General features: G+C 39.6%; 1 protein-coding gene across 7 annotated transcripts in view; it reads left to right on the top strand.

Annotated features, from left to right (window-relative positions):
* Positions 1-27,555, top strand: part of bcas3 (BCAS3 microtubule associated cell migration factor) — a 419,103-nt gene that overhangs the window by 219,577 nt on the left and 171,971 nt on the right. The window contains exon 23 of one of the 7 annotated variants that reach the window (XM_086081201.1): positions 6,649-6,710. The exons of the other annotated variants lie outside the window; for them this stretch is intronic. Within the exon in view, the coding sequence (XP_085937327.1) occupies positions 6,649-6,695 (47 nt within the window). The 3' untranslated portion in view covers positions 6,696-6,710. Of the gene's footprint in view, positions 1-6,648; positions 6,711-27,555 lie in introns of those variants that run through there. 7 annotated transcript variants of the gene reach the window in all.

Genomic DNA, 27,555 nt, shown 5'->3' with positions numbered 1-27,555 from the left:
CACTTGCCCCCAGAACCCCCTACCAACTTCACTACTTAAAGTGAATCTTACAGCCATAAAGCAACTTATCACTGCCATAATAAACAGTTCCCTTCTTAATGGTCATGTTCCCCCAGCCCTCAAATCCGCCCTTATCCACCCTCTCCTCATAAAGCCCTCATTAGACCCCGGAAACCTGGCTAACTAGTCTGTTAGTCTTTATTCCTAGTGTGTTGCTACTTTTAAGCATTAGTTTGCTGTAACGTTTTAGCTTCTTAACTGATGTTGTTTTAAACTTGTTGCTGTCTGTAGCACTTTGAGATTTCTATTAAATGTACAGTGCGTTGCAGAAAAAATGCATTATTATTATTATTATTATTATGATTATTATTAAATATTATGCCACTTCACTTTGCCATTGACAACAACACAAATTTACAACAAATGTGTAAGTCAGATATTTTATTTGTGTATTTTGTGTGTATTGAAATAATCTACAATATGCAGTGGAAGGATATATACATAATATTAAAAATATGCACAAAAGCGGAATTAACAACTATTGAGGCTAAAGCATACAGGTCTCAAACAAAGACTGAGGTAAACAACAACTGGAAACTGCAATATAAGCCCCATTTGTAGCCCCTTAAGACTTGCAATTTTTCTGCTGGGCAAAATGTATTTTTATAAAATTTTTGGGTGATTTTGACTCTTTTCCCACATGAGAATAAAAATTTTGGGGGCGGGGGGGTTATGTCATATTTTTAGTTGTTATAGTGGACGCCAGGATAATATGTGTGTAATGTGGAAATTTACCAAGCTTATATGCAACATATTTAACATGAACATCATGCAAATCAACTTTCGATTGTGATTGGTTAGGTAAGATCCAACCATGAACCAGAAGTGTTGACATCATCCAAATGATGTGTTTTATTGGCAAATATGTCATGTCCACTGCAACCATCTGTGGATCTGAAGGGGTTAATAAATATACCTGTAAAACAGTTTATTTTTATCATATCTATCTGTAACAGTATGGTTGTTTACTCTGGGTACCACAAAATGCTACATGAAAGATGAAAACAAAATAAGTTCAAAGTGCCTGTTAACGATGCTATGCTTCACTTTGTGTAAATCGATAAATAATACAATATTGGGCTGTTGCTAAAAATTCTCACTTTTTAGTAAAGATGCATTGGGTGGTGCTGTCACTTAATAGATGAAGGTGGGGGGGGTCCTTATAAAAAGCTTAAAAAAAGGGAGGGGGGCTTGTTTTAGTGTGTGCGTGTGTGTGTGCGTGTGTGCGGGTGTGTGTGTGTGTGTGTGTGCGTGTGTGTGTGAAAAGAGCCACAGTGTTGGGAGCTTTTGCAGAGGGCAAAGATTGGATACCACCGGGAATCCAAGCCAAATGTGTCTTTGCTTACATTTGCCTCACACACCTGGTGTTGAGTCAGTCTGTATGTGTTCATACATTTGCATGCCCTATTTAACTTTTCATTCAGTGAAGCAGTTCCAAGTGGAAGCAAGTATTTTTGTCACAAAAGCAGTGGTCTGGTATGAAACTGAATTATTCCAAATATAATCTGTAGGTACTGAATGTGCCTGTAATTTATGCTATAAACTAGTGCTCGGTGATATGGAAAAAAAAGTAAAGTAACTGACATATTTTTCACAAATGTATTTATGAATCTAAATAAGAGGGATAAAAAAAAATCAGACAGAAATTGATTAAACATAAAAAAAAATATTTTTCAAACATTTATTGTGCAGATTTCAAAAGTCAAAATCTCAAAACTCAGGACTGCATTATGAAAAAAAAATTGCACTTTAGTTTATCCATCCATTTTCTGAATCGCTTATCAATACGTTTAATCTTCCTCCTCCTGGTTGATGTATGGGGTGCCGTAACAATCACATCACTTCCTGTTTACCTAAATGTGTAGCATGAGTTTGCTAATTGTGTAGCATTCGTTTTTCATTTATTATGGACTTTCACCTGCTGTTATTTTGTGCTTCTCTTCCGTGTTTGATACAAATGATTGTGTGGACCATGGATGTATGTCAGAGCCCCAGGTGTGTGTGTGTAAGTAAGCATCTGAACATTAGCTCCATAGCCAAGCGAGTTTAACACCTTCTCATCCAAATAAGCATTCAGCTGTTAGCTTTGACACATCCGAGACCAGCTCGATCCTGTGTGAACGCTCTGTCGCCTCTGCACATGCTCCCTTGGGTCAGTGTTTGAGGGAAACTAGGTGCATGTGTCTGTCCACACCTTTGGCATTGTAATGGTATTTGTCTTTTTGACAAATGCCTGCACATTTTTTTCGTATGTGAGTCAACATAAAGTGATTATGTGCAAAGATGAAGGTGTTTGTTTCTCAAAAGTGGCACTGTGTTGGTAGGTGAATTTCATGTTTACAGGTTGGTTTGGCTTGAAAAAAATGGCGGAATGATGATGACGAAAGAAGGGGGCTGGACGCCGACAAATAAACAATAGAATACATTTACAGTGTTATTTTTACAAGCTGTACACGCACTATTTTTTATTGTGACAAAGTGTCATTTCTTCAGTGTTCGTCCATGAAAATATATAATTTAATATCTGCAGAAATGTGGGGGGTGTACTCACATTTGTGAGATTCCATATATTCTATTATTATTTTGTTAATAAGGAGTGCACGTGAGTCCATCTGTTCTTTATGTTTGACAAGAAGATGCATCAATTAACACTGGAGACTGAGCTAGCTTTTTGCACTAGTCACTACGTTAGCTACACACTTGTGAGCTGCCATATGGTTGTCACTTGTGATCAATGACTGTTTTATGTTCGTCTCGAGCTTAATATAAGTATTGCAGTCTGTCTACCCATCTCCTTCAAGAAATGCTTTTAGGTTTGAATGGTCTTTTCAATGCTCCATTCACAGCACAGGGGCATAGCAAGCATAAGGCAAACTGACCTATTTATGGTCAGACCGTATTGTGCATCTGACCCTACTTGTTAGAATAGACTGCATACTCAGACTCATTCTGTGTGTCTGTTCTTTTTTTGACAGGCATGTCAGCCTTTATTATTGTGTGAGCATCAGTCATATTTCAGAGGCATTAAAAGACAGTCAGTGGGGTCATTCGGTCACACCCACTGGAGACATTTAGTATGGTACACCACACGCATGTACACTTGCACACACACAGAAGAGGACATGTGGAGCATGACTAACGACTTAAGAAAGACACAGATAGGTTCTGTACGTATATATATATATATATATATATATATATATATATATATATATATATATATATATATATATATATATATCCTACAATCATCACTCTGTCAATTGTGTTTGTCCAAAAGGCTATTTATGGCATTTATTTATGTACCTCCCACTTTATTTGCGATTAACACTTGAATGACAGACAGTGCTCAGCATAAAAGAGTACACCCTCTTCATAAAATTTAACTTTAAACAATATGTCAATGAAGACAAAAACAATTTAATAATTTTTATAACATGAAAGTAATGTTAATAATATAATTAGAGAACAAAATTTTCTGTTTTACTCAAATTAGGGTGATGCAAAAATGAGTACACCCCACAGAATGTCTCTGGAGCAAAGCCCAAAAAGCCCAAATTTTAGAGTAGATACGTCTAGTTGTGTCTCATAATTCATTACACATTTGTCAAGCAGACAGTTGACTATAAATGGGGTGTTACTTAAAGAAAACAGTTTCCCATTTCATGCTGTTAGCAATGGCACCACATGGAAGAGAAAGATCACAAGATCTGAGAAAGAAAATAATTTCTTTGCACAGCAAAGTTGAAGGCTACAAGAAAATCAGCAAAGCTTTACTTATAAGAATACTGTAGCAAAAGTGGTACAAAAATGTAAAAAAGATGAAACTGCAACCATCTCACAGAGACGTCCAGGTTGTCCACGGATGTCAACAACTCAACAACAGCGTCTTCTGATGAGAACGGTGGAAGAAAATCGACATGTAATTTTGCTGCAGTTATCTAAGGAAATAGAAAGCCAAACTGGGGTGACTATTTCCCATGACAAAATATGGCGTACACTGCAGAGGAACGGTATGCATGGGTGCCGTCCACGGAGGAAGCCTCTCCTGAAGCCCAGGCACAAAAAAGCGCGCCTAGAGTTTGCCAGGGCCCATGCTAACAAAGATGAAGACTACTGGGACTCCGTACTCTGGACTGATGAGACCAAGATAAAAGTGTTTTGAACGGATAGCTTCAAAACTGTATGGCGTCACAAAGGAGAGGAATACAAGGAAAAATGTGTGGTGCCTACAGTGAAACATGGTGGTGGCAGTGTCCTCATGTGGGGTTGCATGAGTACTGCTGGTGTCGGGGAGATGAATTTCATTAATGGCACCATTAATTCACAGCTGTATTGCTCAATACTGAAAGAAAAGATGCTGCCATCACTCAGTGCCGTTGGTCGTCTTGCACTTTTCCAACATGATAATGATCCTAAGCACACATCTGAGGCCACTGTTGGATTTCTGAAGAAGAACCGGGTGAAAGTGATCCAGTGGCCAAGTATGTCTCCTGATCTGAACTCAATTAGGGAATTCTAAAGAGAAAAGTTGAGCATCACTCTCCATCCAGCATCCAGTCTCTAAAAGAGGCCATTCTTGATGAATGGAAAACGATTGATACAACAAAATGTTGGCAGCTTGTTCATTTCATGCCTAGAAGCTGTGCTGTGATAAAAAATTGTGGAGGCCATACAAAGTACTAGATTTAGTCATTTTTGTTAAGGGGTGTACTCATTTTTTGTATCACCCTTATTTGAGTAAAACTGAAAAATGTGTAATCGAATTTATATTATTAACCTTACTTTCATATTATAAGTTAACCAGATGTAAATTAAACTTGGTTTTGCCAATATTTTGGAAATAGTTTTTGTATTCATTGAGATATTGTTTAGAATGTTACTTTTTAAAGGGGGTGTACTCATTTACGCTGAGCACTGTATACAGAAGTTCAATTTCAAATGCAGGAATTATTTTGGCAAATTGCAAAGTGCAACGGGACCTATACACTGGAAAAGATGGAGAAGGTGGTCCTTACAATACATCCTTTGTCATTTGCCATATGAACAGCTGAGTGCATTAATGTGTATAAAGGTTGTGTCTGTTTCTGTGTGTCTACATGTGTAGTGACATTTTCCTCTAATGTAGCAGTAAATATGGCCCTCATTAGTAACTGTCTAACAGTGATTTGTGTCTGACAAGAGCCTGTCTCCTGGACTGCTGCCCGAATTGTACTGATATATGCACACACGCACGCACGCACGCACGCACCCCCCCCCCCAACACACACACACACGCAAGCACACGCACATGCACGCACACACAAACGCACACACAAGCACGCATGCACGCACGCATGCACGAATCAACACTTGGTCTGAGAGAACTAGTCCTGATAAGACACAAATGCTTTGAACACCTCATATATTGTGTCTGTGTCAGGAGAACAACACCAGTCCATCTAACGAACATCTCTATTAATTCATTGAATACCAGCCAATTTCATTGGAGCAACCTTCCTCAATACCAGCCGTTTTACTGGATTTTGACTGATTTTGCAAGGCCCACAGAATATTGTGTTCTGTTGCTATATAAACATGGAACATACCAAAAGAAATATTAGACTCTCTTCTTTCATCATAAAACAAGAAGTGTATTTCTATATTTTTCCGTTATTTAGTTATCAGCGTTATAATATAGCCAAGTTTTGTCGAAATTCCATTTCCTGAGAACAAAACGTAGAAAAAGAGCTTTTTGTAAAACAAACATTTCAAGCACATCGACTTTAACACTACAGTTTTTTTTCTTTTGTGACAGCTCAAACATCTAAATAATGTTTTCGTGCAATAAGACAGCATTCCAAAAAGTGCTTTTGATAATAAAATAACAGTTTATTGCACATAAAAAGAAACAATTGGCTTGTCTGACTATAGCTCCGCTGCAGCATCCAGTCGTCCAGGGGTCGTCGTGACCGCTGAAACGAGCAGTTAACCCCGCGGATCATCGTTCGACGGTTGCTGGTTGCATTTGCTCGACGAACGAAACGTCATTCCTTGACATGCAGCAACTCGATCGCCGCCATCATGCTTTGATGACCCGATGATGGTGCTTTTTTAAGCCAAAAAGCAACCCTGCAGGGTTAACTGTTTTGTTCTGCAGATTGCTAATTTTCTGCTTCCTCCCCGCTGCTCTACAACACACAGTAGTGACAGAGGACACTCCCAGTCCCAATCTACACTTCCTGTTTCTCTTCTGCAACAAGATCCTTGCGTGATACTGGCTGATCTTATACTTGCTGCCACCTGCTGGCCTCTTCATTTCAATAACATTGCAGTCAAGCCTGTTACTTCAGTCAGAAGCTGTGCCAGCCCTTCCTGTACACTCGTGCATAACAAAATATCTTATGACGTATTTATATGTGATGTGTACGCAGCGACTATGACGCTTATGATGTATTGATACATCATATGTTTGAGAGAGTTAATCATACCATTAAAAAAAAGTTCACAAAATGAGCCCTCACCCGCTATCCGACAACTGAAACTAATGGCAAAACTAACCATGTTTTTTAGACTTAAAGATTTTGTAATTTGTGGTTTGATTGACAGTTGAAGCCACATCAGAGGTCCTGCTCTCAAAACCCAAGAACCTCTGAAGCTGCTTCTTTGTTGTCAGAATTGGCCACTCAACCACAGCCTGAATCTTGACTGGGTCAGCTTTAAGTTGGCCTTGCTCCACAATGAACCCCAAAAACTGCACTGAGTTCGAACCTCAAAGCTGCCTAACCAAGTGATGATGTGACCACACTGAAGATTGGCTGACTAGCCCAAGAGATTTTACTTCTGCAAGAATTGTAAAAACATTAGGTTGTCTTGTTCAATGACTCCACAACTATGAGTCCACCCACCGTTCTTGGTGTGGATGTTTTTCTGCCCTTTGATGAATTGAATCAGGATCACCATGTGGCGATCCTTAACTGCTTGGCCCGTGGCTACCCAAAACAAATGAATTAAAGGTATCATCCCTGCTCCAAACAGTTTCAGAGCTCCTTTTGTCATGATTGACAAATATTTGTTTTGTCTTAATTATGATATACTCCTTTATTTTTGTGTGAAAACATCCTTAAGTCTTAAGTTGTATTTAATTTTGTTTAAATACTAGAGTTAACTTTGCACAAGGAATTACTTATCATTGTATTAGATGTGAAGTCAAACCAGTGGTATCAAACATTCTTTTAATTTTATAGAGAATGATAGAGATTCAAATAAATAATTATTAACAGGCCAAAGCTCTGATTCAGGAGGCTCTTTGGGTCAACTTTGGAAATGTTGAGTTGTCCACAGCACCACAAGCAGCCCAAACTGTGTGTGATCATGTTTCTACAATACGGCCTGATGGTAACTTCATGCTGAACCACCTGCAAGGACTGGTAAATACAGCAAAAGAGATGCATGGCCAGTGGAAAAGATAGCAGGGGAAACTGCAAAGTCACTTGAAGGAACTGGAACTGTTCCTCCCCAAGCTGATATCTAGGAAGGCTGACTTCATACAGGCAAGGATAAAGGAGGACATCGACAGAATGCGGACAGCCATAACCCCAAGTTATCCCATATCAACTATGAAACTAAGACCAACGTCCCTTCCCAAGTTTACTGGCATCAAACGTGAATTTTACAGATGGAAAAATGACTGTGAAGCACTCCAAAGGCAGGGTGAGCCAACTGGTTCACTAGAAGGGAAAAAAGTTCAATTGTCGGACAGTGTGGATGACCGAAACAGAATAGACCTTTGCCTTACCACCTACGATACTGCAGATGACATCTTTCGTGTCCTTGAAAATCGCAATGGCAACCCAATCACAATTGCGATTGAAATAGTGGAGGAGCTGCAAAGGATGCCAGCTGTCAAAAGCCACCAGCCACGCAAAATAGTGGAGCTAATTCAAGCTGGGGAGAAGGTACTGCTAGACTTGAGTGACCTCGGGGACACAGGGCTATACAAAATCCACTAGTAACAAAGTCAATTAAAAGCAAACATCCAGAAAATCTTAAAAAGGAATGGCTTTTCTGTTGCCGACAGGAGGAAAGTTTGACAGTCTCTTAACTTTCCCTTAAAGAGCAAGAAAACATTTGTGAGCAGCTCGAGCAACTGAGGGAAGAGGAACATATTAAAAGAGAAACCCAGACTGATATGAGACCAGAACCAAGTCCACAAAGTTGGAGAGTGGCCATATAGGTTGTGTGGTTTGTGGCGATGGGAAGCACAGAAAGAAGCTCTATTTCTGCAAACAAGGGCTAAAACTTGGAGAGAAAAAAAGCTGCAGTAGGAAAATTTGGAGCATGCAGGAGATGCCTTGAGATTCATGATGATGGTTCATACTGTAATTCTTCTTTTTTGTGTTTAAGTCAAGACTATAAATGAGCACACGCCTGAGCATCACTACTATCTGTGCCCCTGTGCTGAAGAGAAGAAAAGCAGTACAAGTCAGAAAAAGAGCAAATTCAGTTCTGAAGAGGGGAAGAGCAGAAGTAAATACACAGAGGAGCAAAAGTAATTTTTGGGCAAACTCCCACCAGAACTTGCTAGCAATGCCGAGATGTGTTTTCAAACACAACATCAAGAGCTCTCAGTACTGTGAAAGAGCAACCAAGCCTTCTGTGGGAAAGTGGACTGCAAGAGCTGCCAGTAATCATGATGCTTCTGGAGGTCACAGCCAATGCCAGACAAAAAATTGGGACGTTAATTGACTTGGCCCCAGATAGAATTACAAAACCCATAAAGCCGCAAGTAAGTTGAACCGCAGAAGTGAAGAAATTTGTCTTGTCCATGGAGTTGGAGGGATGAGAGTTTGTGTGGAAACAAAGCGGTACCTTTTAAAGATGAGAGTAAAGACGCCGAAGGGCACCCTGAGATCACATCAGATGACTTGTTATGGACTAGACCACATTGCAGATGTCCACAAAAATGTGACACCAAAGCAGTTGCAGCGGTTTTTCCCAGATATACCACTCGAACTTGTGAGATCAAAGGAGATAAACTTGCTCATAAGCCATAGAGAAGGTCAGCTGGCGCCTCAAAGAGTCAGAACCATTGGAGACCTCATGCTTTGGGATGGACTACTAGGGAGGACAGTTGGTGGGACACATCCTGACCTCTTTGAGGACGTAACTGTTTCAGCCCACAAGACTAAGACACATTTTGCACGGTCAATGAGAGCAGCAGCTGCAAGTTACGAGGAGGTTACTGGCTGTGTTTCAGAGCTGTACCTACCAGACGAAGAATTCGCCACCACCGAGTTCCAGCAGCCAAGCACCTTAACTGCAAATCGTGACTTCCTAGAGTAGTGGAAGTGGGACAGTATTGGCGCAGCATGCAAACCAAAATGTGGCGGCTGTCGCTGTGGAAACTGCCAGCCAGGAGGCAAAGCAATGACTCTTGCTTGTTGTCCAGTCAAGCACTCATGGGACATAGCTCTCTCGCACGGCTTAAGAGAGGATGTAATTCAACTTTACTCCCCCATGCTTTACTGGAAAACTTCTGGCAATCACATTCTCTGACGGAAGCGAGCATGCTTATGGAGCAGTGATGTACCTGAGGTGGAACTCACATCAAGGCCCAATCATTAGGCTCGTGGAGTCAAAGGCCAAATTAACTCCCCTGGACTGCAAAGGCATTGCCGTCAAAGCAGAAATGTGTGGAGCAATGTTGTTTCACGGCTAAAAAGTATTTTGAGCATCACAGCCAAATCCAAGCTGGGAGGTGGTACCATTTAATTGATATCTTAACAGTCCTTGGGCTATACAGCGTGAAAGCTATGGCTTTCAGACATTTTTTTGCAAATAGGATCGTAGAGATTAAAAACAGCACGCAAATTCAGGATTGGTGGTGGACATTACCAACCTTCCTCCAACAACTGCCAACAGCTCCCTAGATAACCTTGTTTCCCACTACAATACTCATCTTCATTCACTCCTGAATTCTCATGCACCTCTGAAAACCAGATCAGTTTCCTTTACCCATTCTGCTCCCTGGTTCACAGCAGTTCTCCGCCAACTTAAAACTCAAGGAAGATAACTGGAACGTCTTTACAACAAAACTGGACTACCTATTCACAAAGAAATTTACAAAAAACACCTAAGTGTTTACAAGGACAATATCGTCTCAGCCAAATCTACCTACTACTCTGGACTGATTCAAACACATCAAAAAACAGTTCCAAAACTCTTTTTTCTCTCCTCTCTAATATCACCAAACTCCCTGACACCATCCCCCCACACATGCACTCCACCGACACCTGTAATTCAATCATGTCATTTTTCATTTCCAAAATCAGTAATATTCATCAACATCTGACTCCATGTCCAGTTTCAGCTGATCTTACCGCCCGACTTCTAACCCCCACCATCCTGTTCTCCAACTTTATTCTTCCATCCATCCGCTCCATATCTGAGCTTATTCTCAACTCAAAACCCACAACCTGCCATCTTGATCCACTTGCCCCAACACTTGTTAAATCCTGCCTGTCCTCAGTTGCCCCTTTCATCACCAATATTATTCATTCTTCCCTACTTACCGGTATTGTTCCCCGCTCTTTCAAAAATACTTCTATAACACCAATACTAAAAAAACTGGCCTAGATCTATCCAACTTCAATAACCTCTGACCCATTTCCAACCTTCCATTCATTTCCAAAAATCTTGAAAAATCTTTTGCCAAACAAACACCTCGTCTCAAATAACATCTATAAACAGTTTCAATCTGGTTTCCGTCCATCCAACGACCTTCTCACAGCTTCTGACTCCTACTTTCCATTCTCATTCTACTTGATCTAACATCAGCATTCGACACCATTTCTCACACCATACTCCTTGACAGATTGGCACAGATTGGCATCTATTGGCATCACCCACGCACCTCTCACCTAGTTCACCTCCTATCTTTCTGAACGTACTCAATACATTCAGATAAAATCCCATAAATCAAGTACTCAGCCTGTTATAACCTGCGCCAGGGGTCGGTCCTGGGGCCCACTCTCGTCATCATTTACATTCTCCCACTTGGTGACATCTTCTGCAAATATAACATCCATTTTCACTGCTACGCAGATGACACCCAGCTCTACCTCTCTTCCAGATCCTCTTTAGTCCTTCCACCTGCCGCCCTCGCCCTCTGCCTCCAACACCTGGTTTTCTTCAAACTTTCTCAAATTAAACAGCTCCAAAATTGAGTTTCTACTTGTTGGCACCCCATTCACTCTCACCAAACTGAACAGTTTTAATATAGCCATTAACAATACACCCATTCCTCCCTCCCCTCTGGTTAAGAGTCTGGGTGTCATCCTTGACAGTATACCTCTCCTTTCACTCACATATCAATAACATTCCTCGTTGAGCTTATTTCCATCTATGCAACATCTCTCGCCGCCGCCCATCTCTTGCCCCTCACGCCACTGCCATTCTTGTTCACAGCTTAATTACATCCCGCATTGACTACTATAATTCACTCCTGTACGGCCTCCCCAATAAATCTCTTCTTAAACTTCAACTCCTCCAAAATTCCGCAGTACGTATCATTACACGCACCCCGACCTCCCACCACATCACCTCCATCCTTTAACAACTCCACTGGCTCCCCATTAAACAAATAATTCACTACAAATGTATTTACCTTGCCTATTAAGTTCTACATAACCTTGCTTAGATATCTAACCTTCTTCACATTGCTACTCCTGCCTGATCACTCCGCTCCTCATCCACCCTCCAACTCCATGTTCCCCTTGTTTGCCTCGTCACTATGGGATGCAAAGCCTTTAGCTACTCTGCTCCTAAGCTCTGGAACTCCCTCCCTCCTGACCAACGTGCCACCGACTCCCTCCCACTCTTCAAAACTAAACCTAAAACCTACTTGTTTAAGCTGTTTCATTCCACCCATCTGTAATGATACCTTTTACATTACATTTCTCACATCATTTATCTATTTTTACCTTGTTTTATCGATTTTATTTGGTATTGTGCTTTTAACATTTTGTACAGCGACCTTGAGAGTCCTGAAAGGTGCTTCAAATTAAATGAATTATTATTATTATTATTATTATTATATTATTCAACCAGCCTTGGACGAAATGGCCGCACAAAATGGAACTGAGTTGATGTGGAAGGTTCATCCAGCTGATTCATCACACAGAAATGGCGCTGCAGAAGCTGCAGTGCGTGTTGTAAAGAGAGCACTACATGGCCTTGGAAAAGGGTCTGGGCTGACTTACAGTGAGTTCCAAACAACTCTTCAAATAGCAACCAGCCTAGCAAATGACCGTCTGATTGATGCCAGGGTGCAGAGCAGAGAGGGCTGCATTCAATATGTTTCACCAAATACGTACCTGCTCGGTCGAGCATGTCCAAGCGGGGACATTAAAACATTCAACTATTCTAGCTACCCATACAAGAGGCTGAGAGCAATGCAAGCGGAAGTGAACAAATTCTGGAGTCTCTGGAGTCAACTTGCTGGCCTCAACCTGTTTGTACGAAGCAAATGGCATACAACAGAGAGGAACGTCACTGTTGGAGACATCGTTTGGCTAAGTGACCAGAATGTGCTCAGAGGTCAGTTCAAGCTTGGCAGAGTTGTCTGCACCAATCCAGACACCCAAGGCATCATGAGGGACGTTAACATCAGGATCTTTCCCAGCTACAATGTGTCTGTGGGAAGAGCTGGGAAAGCAAAGATCAATCAACCTGCCTCTGAAGGACAGAAGGAGAAGATCCAACCTACTATCCTCCACAGGGACGACAGGCGGCTCGTCATCTTGTTACCGGTTGAAGAACAGATGGACAGCCAAGTTGGGACATTATCTTGAATGTTTTATGGACATTGTGCAAAAACTATAAAGTTTGCCTTTAAAGCAGGCGCCCTTCTCTAAGCTTCCATCTAGAAAGGCAGAGTGGGAGGTGTGAAGTCAAACCAGTGGTCTCAAACATTCTTTAAATTTTAAAGAGAATGAGAGATTCAAATGAATAAATATTAACAGTCAAAGTATTAGGAAATAAATTTGATATGAATAAAAGTAGAAATTAAAATTATACAAAGAAAGAAGTCTGAGACAAGTATTACATTGTTTTTTGCTCTAAAATGTATCATCAGTTATCTCGTGTCCCCTCTTTTCAACACTACCCCTGTATTTATTTTGTTCATGCATTTTAAGGGCATTAAACTTAATCAAAAGCACATTTATAATATTAGTACATCATTGCATTATCAACAAGTTATGAAACAATCTGCTGAAAAACTTAAGTGCCTCACTACCTGGTAAAGACACCATTACACTATGGTCCTTTTAAAAATGTAAATAGGAAGTGGGGAACTAATTAGGAGATTGAAATACGCTACTGACTTACTCCCTTCTCTATGGCAGTTACAACCATCTTCACCTTTTCTCACACTTGTGTGGCTTAGTAATAGAAATTGGAAATGACAGGCCAAGCCCTGGGGCATCTGGTAGGCTGAAAAATGAATGAATCATAAGTCCATGAAAATAGAGCCTTGACTGCATGTTCAGTCACACTCAACTATCTGTTTTTAAAACTGATTTTCGAGAAGAAGTGATTCCAATTTCTAGAAGTAACTGCAACTGCGTATTGAACATAGACCATATAATGTATGGTAAGTACCTGGTTGGCATGGCTTAATGGTAGCATGATCATCTCTCAACAAAGGTTGTGGGGTTTGATCCTCAATTTATACCCTGTGGAAGTGTGCTTGAGCAAGTTACGGCAGTTCTTTGCATGGCAACAACCTCCTAATGTATGAATGTGTGCGTGAATGAGTGAATGTGAGCCTTTGTAAAGCACTTTGAGCACCATATGGTGTAGGCAAAAGCGCTATATATGTAAACTTCCTTTACAGTAAATTTTATTTTTTAAGTAAGTGTGAGACCTTTTTTTGGGAAATTTAATCACAGGTCAGCTTCAGAAGTCGCTCCGAAATCAGTCATCTTTATTGTACTATTTCGATAAAGTACAATTTCGACTTGTAGGTGTTACCATTGAAGAGCGTTTCGCTTCTAAGGCACAATTCTTGTAATGTCCCCGGTCTCACGAGATCTCGCATTTCTGTAGGGGGTGCTCATGATGTTTATGAAAGACAGATGCCCAGAGTTGTTAAGATTACTTTAAAAACATCTCACTCCCCTCATCGGACGGGTTCGAGCATTTGGTGTTGGTGTTTTTTTTTCTTTTAAGAATATTGTATTTGTGATTTTTCAGCAATTTGTACAAACACAGCAATCCAGGTAAGGTAAAAACATACAACCTTAACCCAACAAACAATACCCCCACAGCAAGAAAAAGAAAAGAAAAAGTCAGCCTTTGATAATGATATGAGACATGTCAGTCATTTGAAACAGTTATATGGTCTAAATACGGTTGCCGAACTTTCAAAAACATGGCATATAGTTTTCTGAGACAATAAGTATTTTTTTTACAGGGGCACACAGCTGTTCATTTAAAAGAATGTAGTTTTTCTAGAGTGAGCTATAACTAATGTAGGAAGTTATAATTTGTCAGTCTATATCGGGCATTAATGATAGTAGAAAGGCTGTTCTGGTACAAATCCGCCCGTAAATGTTCATCAATTGCAATACCGAGATCCGACTCCCATTTCAACCTAGACTTATGTAAACCTGGCTTTCGACTTCCAGTCATCAACAAGCGATACATTCTTAAAAAAAACTTTAATTGGTTTCCTTCATAAATACATTTTTCAATCTTATTCATAGCAGGTAAAATCATATCAGCACCCAAGCTAGTACTTAAGAATGATCGTATTTGAAGATAACAGAAAAAAAGTCTGGGTGGACTAGCCATATCTACTCTTCAATTATTCAAATGACATGAATCCCCCCTCCCTTCAAAACAATCTTCTAAATGCTTGATTCCCTTCTGGTACCACATACCCAAAATGTTATTGTCAAAAGTCATACGAATGAGTTTGTTTTGTTTTAGTGGAGTTTTAGGTGACAGTCCCATTGTCAATCCAATACTTTTGTGAACCTCATACCAAATATTTATTAAATGTCTTAGTATTGGATTGTCTGTTGTGATGTTTACAGATTTTACATTGCGTTTATAAACAAAATTACAACAGAAACTTTCTTTTAGGGCAGGGATAGGCAAGTTTGGTCCTAGAGAGTCCTGCATGTTTTCTGTGCCTCCTGCCTCCAACCCGCAGGTGTTTCAAATCATCAGCTCATAATTACGTTCTGCAGGAGCTTCTCAGCTGTGTTAGAGGAGGGAGACATCAAAAACATGCAGAACTGCGGCTCTCTAGGACCAAACTTGCCTACCTCTGTTTTAGGGGATATAATCTAATCTGTGCCTCTAAAGGGGCACAGGCCTCGAAGAGGGATGATATTAACCTCATTTGTGCCGCTAGATAGTAGTGTCTGAAATTAGGAAGACGGAGACCCCCCAAACCAGGTCAGTCTTGCCAAGGATATTCGGGGTACCCGACAATGCCATATAAATTGTCTGACATGACTATTCAAAATCTTGTAAAAGGATTGTGGTAATGGAATGGGTATAGATTAAAATACCTACATAGCTCCTCCCCTATTTTCATGGGCAGCGGGACATAATTTAATTTATACACATTTTTTAGGTTACTGTCTACGATTATGCCAAGATATTTCATACCATGAGCAGGCCATCCGAATGGAGTAGTACCTTTAAATACAGAACAATCTAAATCCGTCAGTGGAAGGATTTCACTCATCTCCAAATTCACCTCATAACCTGAAATATTACCATACGTGTTCAGTACAGTTTGCAGTCTGGAAAGAGAGTCGCCAAGGTCTTTAAGATATAAAATGATGTCATCCGCTAGGAGATTAATTTTGTGAACCGTTTGGCTCACTTTAAATCCCTTTATGTTATGTCTTGCCTAATTGTTTCAGCCAAAGGTTCAATTGCCAAGACAAAGAGCGCATTGGACAAAGGGCATCCTTGTCGACTTGACCGGTTTAAAAAAAACGATAAAGAGTCCCTACTAACCTAATAAATGACGGACCAAATCCAAATGTAGCCAGCACTTTAAAGATATATGGCCATTCTAATCCATTGAAGGCTTTTTCCGCATCTAAAGCCAAGGCTATGCTTGGTTCCCTGTCAGATTTAGCAGAATGGATAATGTTGAAGAAACGACACAGGTGATGAGCGTTTTGGAATGAAGCCACTCTGGTCTGGATTTATTAAATGAGGCAAATATTGACGGAGTCTGTTAGCTAGAGCCTTAGATATGAATTTATAATCTGCATTTAATAAGGAAATTGGCTGTTATGAAGAACATTTCAGCGGATCTTTATTTTCTTTTGTAAACCACAGACATTATAGTTATCAAAAACGATTCAGGAAGTGCTTGAGTTTTAGGGACTAATTTAATAGCTTCCATGAGAAGTGTAAGGAGTAAATCTTTGAATGCCCTGTAGAATTTTGTGGTACATTTTTCCTCCCCTGGTGACTTGTCCACCTGCAACAAACCCAAGGCTTCCTCTAGTTATTTTAACGAAAAGTGTAAGTCAAGATCATACTGTTCCTCTTGGCTAACTAAGTTTAGGCAGTTCAATAGCAGATAAAAAGGTGTCAACGGCATTCAGATTTTCTCAAAAACAGGACTGTCCCAGCCAAAACGAGACGACTGATCACCCTAATTTAAAATAAACTAGCAATGCTTCAGAAAGATAATGTGCCTCATAACCCGGCGCGCCTTATGTATGAAAGTGTTTTAAAATCGACCCGTTCATTGATGTTGCACCAAATAATACGGTGCACCGAATGTTCAGAAATATACTGTAATATATTAAATATGTATGATACACTGTCTTTTTTCCCCCATAATAAAGGTTCTCATGATTACATTACATTAAATCAGAGGTGCCCAAGTCCGGTCCTCGATACCTATCCAGACTGTTTTCCATGTCTCACTCCTCCAATGCAGCTGAATCTGCTTTGCAGAAGCCCGGTAATGATCTTGATCATGAGGACTGGACTTGGGAACGCCTGCATTAAATCTTATTTTAAATCTATCTATTTTTGGTAAAAGACCGTATAACCCATTTGATTGCAAACATGTATATAAAGAAAAAACAAACACATTGTAAAAACAAAAAAACAATTAAAACAAAACAACAAACACAACATTCAAGCAATGAAAGCAACATTAGAAAATGTCACAGTATTTCATCCAATCATGAGGTACACATTTACACATACAAAAGGAGTAGGAAGAAGCATAAACTTATCAGGTCCTACCCCTTTTAACATTCGTTACACAATAAATAGTAGGTATGTATAGTAAACAAAAAAACTGCTAGTATACAGCTAATATATCTTGATTATTAATAACAAAAGTTATTATAGTAATTATTAATAGTGAACACATTGAAGTGTGCCTTGTGCAAATATTGCCATACTTTTACATATACATTTATATTGTTTCCTTATCAATAGCAACAATACTACTAATAATAAAACTATTCAGTGTTGTTCTTGAATAATTTGTCTTTATGTTATGAATCCCCCTCAAACCATAACCTCCCTGTCTCTCTGAAAACATATTTTTAATATTGCCCGGTAGTAAATTATGTCTAGCTTTATACACTAATTGTACAGTATTGAGTTCCACAAGATCAAAGAATTTACAGTTTTAGATTGTAGAAACAGTGTATTGGTGTGGTGGCGATATCCTACATTATGGACTACTCTAATAGCTCTTTTTTTGCAACAGAAACAGAGGTTGTAATGATGTCTTGTAAGTGTTTCCCCAAACTTCTCAGCAATAATTTAAATATGGTAATACTAGAGAGCAGTACAGAATGTGTAATTATTTCTGGTTGAGAACATTTTATACTTTTGTCAGAATGCAGATACTTTTAGAGAGTTTGGATCCAATATATTTAATGTGTGGTTTGCAGCAGATTGTATTATCAACAATTACCCCCAGGAATTTTATCTAATTTACTCTTTCTATATCTACACCTTCAATTTGCAATCTTGCGCAGTTCCCTATTTTAACATTACCAAACACAACTTTAAATTTATTGATAACTTGTTTTTATCAAGCCATGTTTTTACTTTCTTAAATTCGGAGGTAATTGTATCCAAAATAAGATGCATTTTCTCACCAGAAACTAAAATAGTTATGTCATCTGCAAATAACACAAACTTCAATAAATGAGACACAATGCACAAATCATTAATATACAATATAAACAGTTTTGGCCCCAATACTGATCCCTGGAGGACACCACATATGTACAAACATTTTGATATAAATTCACCCAACTGTGACTTCCGGTCTAGAAAATGCGCTCCCGACTCGCCCACAATGACTCGAATAACTGGTTAGAAACGATTTAAGGGAGTGCTGGTGAGATTGGGCAGCGAGAATGCAGAAAGCGAATAATTTAAAAAAGCATTGCGGATGGAGTTGTCCGAGGAAACTGACTATTAACACCATGGCGGAGATTGACGACGCAAGTGCACAAGAAGAGAAAAGTGAAAGAGTGGAGCTTGGCCTCATTCTGAAGGAATTGAGAGGAATCAGTAAAGACAACAACCAGCAACTGAATGGAATCCGGGAAGAAATTTCGAAGACAAACGCAAGAATTGAAGAGGCGGAAAAGCAAGTGGAGTGGAAACGACTGAGACGTGGCTGCAAAGGGCCGAGGAAGCCGGAAAAGCAAGTGGAAACTACTGAGACGTGGCTGCAAAGGGCAGAGAAAGCCGTAACTGAACTTTTACAACTGCAAATACACCTCGATGCCAAGCTGACAGACCTTGAAAGCCACTCCAGACAGGAGAACATCCGTATACACGGGGTGAAGGAGGGCGATGAGCAGAACTCACCATTGATGGTGATCTACGTGGAGCAGGTCCTACGTAAAGTATTGGAGCTACCGGAAACATTCTAACTTTGAATAGAAAGAGCCCACCGCGCATTGATGCCAAAGCCATCAGGGGCTGCCTCACCAAGGTCCATTGTAGCTAAAGTATCAAGCTACAGAATGAAAGAAGAGCTGCTAAAGTTAGCTTGACAAAAACGAGGATTTCAACTGGATGGGAAAATAATAAACTTGGATCACGACTATGTGCCTGACGTGTTGAAACGGGTGCAGGGAATATGTCGAAGCGAAGAAAGTGCTTAAGGAAAGCAAAATCAGGTTCCAAACTCCATTCCCGGCCAAACTGAGAGTCTATGCAGATGGGACGGTGTTGTGTAATTCAGCAGGGGAGGCCATGGAGGGCATGGCTAAGAGAGGGATGCAGGTGCAAGTCATCAAACACCCGGATTCGGTTCTGGAGAGGATACAGCACTTCACCTGACACACTAGCAGGAGAGAAAGCAACAGCCAAAGAGAGTGAAGGATGGAATACAAGGAGAAGCTTCAGGTTTTCAGAAGACAGGACAAGGAGGGACAGTAAAGAAGGTAACCTTTTTCACCCCGTCTGGCCCAGAACTGACAAAAGGACTCCCTGGTGCCGTGCCACGTTTTTCAACCACGTGGCATCTCTGTTCCCCGAACGACCAAGTGTCTTGGACTTGGCGATCGCACCGAACCGCTGCTGTGCGCCCTCCTGCCAGGCGGACTTTTTGCTTCTCATTTTCATTTTTTTTATTTTTCTCTTTTTTTGTGTTTCGTCCCACCGAGGTGGGACGAAGTCGCCGACTAATTTTTCCGTCACCCCGTGTGTCACCCCGCAACCACAGTTTGGACTCTTGCAGCGCGTAATCCCCGTGCATCAACCAGTACCTGCTCCATCCTCCGAGCGTCCCGTCGCGGCGTGAGCTGGTTCAACGGCTGGTCTCCCACGGGACGCAGGCACGCAGCGCATCTCGGCCTAAGCAGCGGGATTTGGGCAGCTGAGAGGCGCGCCAAGAGTACAACTCCGGCTGAAGCCCCCGCCCTCACCTGAAAGCGCCATCCACTTTGAGCCCGAGCTGCGTTGCACCTCATCCAACTGTGGAATGTTTTTATATTTTTTTATTTTTGCCTTGCCTTTTCAATCGACCTTCCCTCCGCTAGCTCGATTCAACTCACTCCAGTAAGTTGCACGTCTAATAGCCAATTTGACATATTGCTGGTGCAACTTCTATTTCAAATATCTCATAGATTTGGCAAGTCAAACCTTTCCTTTTTACCTCGTTAAATTGTTCCTTTCTAATTTGTATTAGCTTCATTCTTATCCCTTTTCTTTTCACCGTATTATAGTTAGGTAGGCAGTGTTTTGATTCTGTATGTGTAACCGTAGTGAATAAATGTTTTTTCTAAATCTAGTTCAGTCTCAATCGTGCTTGTGTCCGAGTGGATTAGTAATTCTCTTATTAATACAAAGAACCACGAACATTGAATGTGGCGACTTCAGATTATGAATAAATAAATGAGGATTTTGATTTTATTCGTTGTGTTTCTCCAAAACTGAAAGTAAACAGAATGTGGTGCCCCTATAGGCGATTGAGGGAATTATGACTTCCTCAATCGCCGATCAAATGACTAATTCGTCCAAAAGACAACATCAATTATCGCTACACCACTAAGCTCCCTGTTGTTTGATATATTCATAAGAGTCGTTGAGCCAATGGATCAAAAGTAATAAAGATATTAAGGGAATAGTAGCTTGAGGAAGGGAACAAAAATGATCATTGTTTGCAGATGACTTATTGGTGTACATATCGGATCCAATTGTCCGCCACCCTAAAAAGTATGACCTACATTCAGGCTATAAATTGAATGTCTCCAAGACACAGTTTCTGAGCTATAATTACACACCCTCAGCTACTTTGAAAGAGAAGCTCGAATTGAAGTGGGATGCAGAATAAATTACTTATTTAGTAATAAACATCCCTAAAGACCTGACAAAATTATTTTCGCATAATTATCATTCCTTAAAGGAGAAGATAAAGGAAGGCTTCAATTCATGGGTTCAATCTATAAAAAAATTAATTTTACCAAGGTTTTTGTATTAGTTTCAGTCCCTTCCGCTGAAGGTGCCAGACCAGGAATTTCATGATTTGAATAAACAAATTTTGAGATACATATGGCAGGGCCGGAAGCCAAGGATTAGGTTTTAGACTTTGCAACTGCTGAAAGCGAAGAGCGGAGTGTGCCTCCCAAACTTGAAAGACTATTACCTGCTCAAATAAGGCCATTAATTTGTTGGTGTAACCCAGGGGTGGGCACACTCGGTCCTCGAGGGCTGGAGTCCTGCAGGTTTTGGATGTTTCCCTTTTCCAACACAGCTGATATATGATCAGCTCATCAGCAGGTTCTGCATAAGCTTGGTAATGATTCTGTTGATTGGAATCAGCTGCGTTGCAGCAGGGAAACCTCCAAAACCTGCAGGACGCCGGCTCTTGTGGACCGAGTTTGCCCACCACTAGTGTAATCCAGACTATTGTGCAAAGTGGAAGGAGTTGGAAAGCTCAATAACAGAGGTATTTCCAATTCAAGCTGCAGTTGGTGATATAGATTTGGCAAATACTTTGATTGAATTGGGTAACTCATGAATCTCTTTTTCAATGAAACTTTGGAGCAAGGTGGTAACTAGGGAGCACCTGAGGGAGGCTGTCAGGAATTTGTTCCTGCGACACATGATGTGAGGTTTAAGAGATGAGAAGAGACACAATGTTAAAGATGTTTGGGAACTCTTACCAAGGGGGAGAACCAAAAACATTATTTCAAAGGTTTATAATAGTCTACAACAACAAAAGGGGGACACAATGTATCTCAAACAAAGATGGGAACAGGAAGGACACATATCTTTGACAAGAGAAGAATGGGAGAGTTGGCGTCAGATAGAAACAATAGAAAACATCAAGCTAAAACATGTGGAGAGAGTTCTGTTGGAAAACTGGTAAAGTTTTTTTTATAACACCTTCACGGAAAAGACACTGGACTAAATTTGCGACGTGTTGGAGACAATGTGGCAATCAGGAAGCAAACCATTTCCATATAATTTGGTCATGCTAAACAAACAGCATGCAATTAGGAGAGACACCCTCCCCCCACGCCGTGCTCTCGTCATTCACCAGACTCATTCAAGAGTTTTGATCTTCCCTTTAGGAACGCTGTGGAGGCTTACCTTGCTTTCTTCAAAGGCGTTTCACATTGCTCGGCAGAGAGCCAGCCGCCATTCTACGTCACTATGCACGGAATGCGTTGCGACGTTAATAACAATGGTGGCATAAGTCCAAATAAAGTCTGTACAAAATGTATTAAACTGGAAATATTTTTTTTTAATTAATCTGATTGTTATGTTAGTAACAACCAAACAAATAACATAGAGCTAACTTGTCATTACAGTCGGGGTTCCTTTTAAGGTTCAATATGTGTGTTGTCTGCTTCCCCGATCCAGTTTTTTCGCTTACGATCTGATATGACAGCCTTATTTTATTTATATATATATATATTTTTTTTTGTTTGTTTTATACAAAATGCGTGCAAAAAATATGGTGTCACTGAGTAATGTGTCACAAACATATTTGCTCTGAAAATTCACCTTTAATGCACGATATGAAGTATAAAATGACCCCAAAAAATGTATTTCCATGCTCTCCTGTACGCTAGCTTTATGAATAATGTTGCCTTGCCTTGCATGTGCACAGTATATTACTTAAGGTTCTGTTGAAAGGTCAGAACAAAGTTGATGCCTTGTATTTGCTTGGTAAGTGTTTTATTTGCCGGTACTGAGTGCAGCTGTCACTTTATCTTTTTTGTTGTCCAGGTGAAGCAGGCCACTTTGTTTCTATCATGAGTTCTACCATTTTCACAATGTATGATGCCATGTAAGCTGCTGCTTCTTGTTTTTCCTTTTTCTTTTAGTTTGCTATCATATTTCACCACGACAAATGTAGAGTAGTGGCAACACTAATAGCACCATCTTGAACAAAACAACGACTGAGGTGTTGGTAATTTTTTTTGATATAACAACTACTATGGAGGGCTTGGTCTCTGTTAATTATGTCATTTAACATGTTGCTTGTTTATTACCATGGTCACAAGTCCAGTGTATGCTGGTTATGTCTGTATTGTTCTGGATAATTAAAAACAATAATGGGTAAGATTCCTCAAACAAGTTGAAAATGAGCAAAAATAGTTAGCAGATAATTGTGATGTGTGTGACACCATACAAGACACAGCGTTGTTCTGTGCTTGCATGGTCCACTTGTCACCTCGCCAATTCCCTCATAACCGATTAGGGAAAGAGGCCCGATGTTAAGTGAGAATGTCGCCGCGCAATTGAAGCATATTACCGGGGACGTACAAAGGTGCAATTCACATGAGTTGTCGCAGCTCCCTGCTGCCTTACTCATCAATGCACGAGCTGTGAATGGCTCAGTTCAGAACCGTCTTTTGAATGCCAATGCGCAAACATCGTCAGACCCCATGTGCCACCCCCTTGTACTTTAGTTAAATTTTGATTAAAGTTGAGTCATGTAATTTAGGCCACTTTGTCCTGCTTTTGACATCTTAAGTTAGCTTACTGATATTTACTACCAAATATTTTGAATGTTAATGTTTATCATTATTTAAAAAGTGTGAAGATTCTTCTCTCTCCTAAAGTGACTAAAATCCTTAAAATCTTTCTTGATTATTAATGTTTGATAAGCAAATCATAACACTTTTACTGTAATGGATCAGAACATGAATCAACATTTAATATAGTTTAACTTTTCAACCACTTATAATCACATATTGGTGATGAAAAGCATCATTCATGTCACTCACGACTATCATATTTTAATCTTATAAAGTAACAAATATTAGAGCCATAATTTATTAACAAATATGATTTAGAGTTGCAATTATGTTGTGTAATTGCATAATTATTTTTAGTGTATAATTATTTTTAGTGTATTGCATAGCATCCCACGGTAATGTTATTGATATAATTTAAAAAATATTGTTCCGGAGTGACTTTTGGTTATTCATGATTAAGTGAAATGTCTTATTTTCTCTTTTGTATTCATTATATTAAAGTTACCCATGCCAGATGAATTCTCGCGGTATTCACAAACTCCGGAGAATCAATTTTGTACTGAACCCACCAGTGGTTCAGACCAATCACAAAACAACATTGTGTTTGGGGGCGGGATATGCAGTTGTGACGAAAGTGCAGAAGCTGTGAGAAAGTGAAGTGTGAGATAAACCCTCAACCAAAACCAGATCTTCCCAGACATGACACATATAGGCATTGGTGGAGCATGCATGATGTAGAAAAAGCTTTAATATTACCTTTTTAAACGGCACAATGCATCTTTAATGGTTAATATCAAATTGTCCCCATTCATTTTCAGTGGCACAGACATTCAACTTTTTCCAAGTTCAAGTTTCAACTCCCACTCCCTGCTGAAGTGAAGCAGTTGATAAAGTATATTGGCAAGGGGTCGGGGTTTGGATCCCACTTTCGTCTTTACATTGTAGATGTATCCATTAGCATCACACTAAGTGATATGCATATATACCTAGTGACTATCATATAGGGAAATTTATTACGATTTCACTTAATTGATTCAACGCATAATATCCTCAGCAAATGCCTACTGCTTTGTAGAGCATGGTTCAAATCCCGGTTGGAGCAGATTTTAGTCCAACTTCAATTTTATATAATAATCATTTATAAATTGTCTAATTATTTAACATCATGTGTGTTTAATGTTATTTCACATTATTATGTTTAGAAAGCTTTCAGTATTATATTGCATAGTGTCACACTTCCACAATGGCACGGTGGTTAAAGAAAATGCCTATTGCATGGGAGCTCTGTGTTCAAATCCTGCTTGGGCAGATTTTAGTCCAACTTCAATATCATATAATAATCATTGTCCTATTATTTAACATCCATTATAATCAATGTAATTTAACATCATTATTATAATAAAGCATTCCACATGCATTCAAATATGATTTCAGCTTTTAACAATCAGCTTTCAGCATTCACACACAATTTCTCCAGTATTTGAACATCTAGTTGTCTTTGTATGTCTTTAGTTGTGTGAATGCTTTCACATGTTATTCTTTTTCTTTATAATTTTTGTCTCCTCACTTTTTGTCCCGCTTCAACGTCCACATAATATACCCGATTTACACCATTCCAATTTCAACTTGCTCCATGAATTCACGCCTTTTGGGCCATAATTTTTCTCACTACACATACTTAGTTTTCCCACAATTTGACATTTAATATATATTTTTCCATTAATTTTCAATGGGACAGGCATTCAACTTTGCACTTCCACTCCCACTCCTTTACATACAACTTATCATTTGCAGGCGTTTGATACTGCTCGGTGGAGCAGTTGGTAAAGTGCATTGTCCAGTAAACAGGAGGTCGGGGGTTCAAATCCCACCTCCGAATGTACAATGCAAATGTTTCCAAGTGATATGCATGTATACCTACTGACTGTCATATGGGGAAATGCATTGTGAATTTGTGATTTCACTTAAATGAGAAACTCAGAATATCGCCATTCAGCATCAACAATAGCTATCAGTATTTTACCACATTATTCAGTATTATTAGGCAGTGTTTCTCAGTGGTTAAGTAAATAAATGCCTAGCTGGGAGAACTGAGTTTGTATCCCGGTTGGAGCAGAGCCTAGTCAAACTTTAATTTCACATAATAAGCATTGTTCTATTATTTAAAGGTCATACATTATTCAACTTTTCAACATCCTAAAAGAGTTCTCAAATGTGTAAAAAAAAAAACATGTCTATGACATGCATTTGTCAAAATTTACTTTGGATCTAAAAAAATTTGCTGTCCCTAAATCAGCCAAAAAACGCTCTGTTCAAAACAGGCTGTTTTAGGGGTGTGTCACTTTTATGTAAATAGCTGCACCAGGCCACGCCTTGGCCATACCCTTCCCTTTCGAAGGGGCAGTGATTTCAGTCATGGTAGCCATGTGCTAATGTTGTGAATGGAAACAACTGTCCATGGGAACAGAAGAAAAATACAGACATGCCTTCTACAAATTTGAGAACTATTTTAATATGTAGAAAAGTGGCATAATGTTTTACCATAAGAAAAAGTAGCTTAACATTACTACAGAGACTAGCGTTAATTTGTGATTGTTTAGGCAGTGGTTATTTTGCCGTAACCGGCAAATCTCCCGCCAACGTTATTTTGCCGTGAATGTCTCCAATTTGCCGTGAATGCTTGTAGACATTTACAAGCGGTTATGATTAACACAAATGTGCACATTTAGGCCACTGCGCGGTCGCAACGTGCAAGCCGTCTCGTCGAGACCACTTAGCGGTCGGTTAGCATCACAAAGTCATGTCAACTAGGTGGCCAGTTGCTAGTCACGGCAAATTAACCACCGCAGATTGTATCTTGACAAAACAATACGCAACTGCTTCATATTATCCAACCACCGTCTGCTTTATCATATCTGACCTCTTGTAACCAAACAACGTCCACACGACAAATGTAGCTCCCACATTATGTACTAAAATATACCAATAATATGGTAGAAGGTGCACATCTCTTATTAGAAAGGATAGGAAGGAAGGCTAAATCAAACAGGTTAAACTTACATCTCTCCCATTTGCAGTCGTGTCACACTGTTGGGACCGATCCATTATGTTTAAACGTGTTGCAAATCCAGCTCTGGACAGGCTTTCAGTAACAAAACAGTCCTTTGAGAAATTATGTCGGTACACGTCCTTCAAAAATAAAAATAATCCACTGTCTTCTCAAAGACTTGGGACGAAGGAAGCAACCACTTTTTCCTGCTCATTGTTTCCCCTCTCCTTCTGAGCATTTGCGAGCAGGGGAAGAAAAAGAAAGGAGCAACCAGCTTTTCGATTTTCAGTGGGCGTGACAAACCTTTACCAGAGGTGGTGCTACTAACCCGAGGGGGCTGGGTCGGGTGCACTTCCGTGTCTTTTTGACGTCACTAAGTCACGGAAGTTTAATCTACCCGTTAGAAGCACACATTTTAGAAAGGAGGAGAAAGCTAAAGAAGTTGCGGACTGACTTTTTTCATACCTGGTTGGATTGTAGACAGGCTGGGGATGCATATTATTGAAAGAAAACCCCACTAAAGTGCATTTTCATGCTATGGGACCTTTAATATTTCTTATATTTAACGTAATTTCACAATATTAACTTTTTTTTCAATATTACTAATTTTTAATGACAAATTTCATTCATTTAACATGGCATTCAGCAAATTCAATGACAGCTTTCAGTTTTATACTGCATTATTCAATACAATTGCATACCATGTAACAGTTATTGCTATTATATATATTTTTTTAATGTATAATGATCTGATCTTTTTTTGCATTTTGAAAATAATAGTGAGTGTTCCAAATACTTGTAAAAGAACATTGAGAAATCCAAAAGTTTGACACACTGTCCCTTTAAAGCTTCTTGAAATACTGAGTTAAAAATACAGGACTGATCTACTAAAGTCAAATCAATCTCTTAATGTTATTTTCAGTATTTGTTTTACGTGTG

The sequence above is a fragment of the Leptonotus elevatus genome, chromosome 7 (assembly GCF_054856555.1).
Source record: "Leptonotus elevatus isolate MCC_2025b chromosome 7, RoL_Lele_1.0, whole genome shotgun sequence".
Taxonomy (NCBI): domain Eukaryota; kingdom Metazoa; phylum Chordata; class Actinopteri; order Syngnathiformes; family Syngnathidae; genus Leptonotus; species Leptonotus elevatus.
The sequence above is the reverse complement of the archived record's forward strand: the minus strand, read 5'-3'. Positions and strand labels throughout refer to the sequence as shown.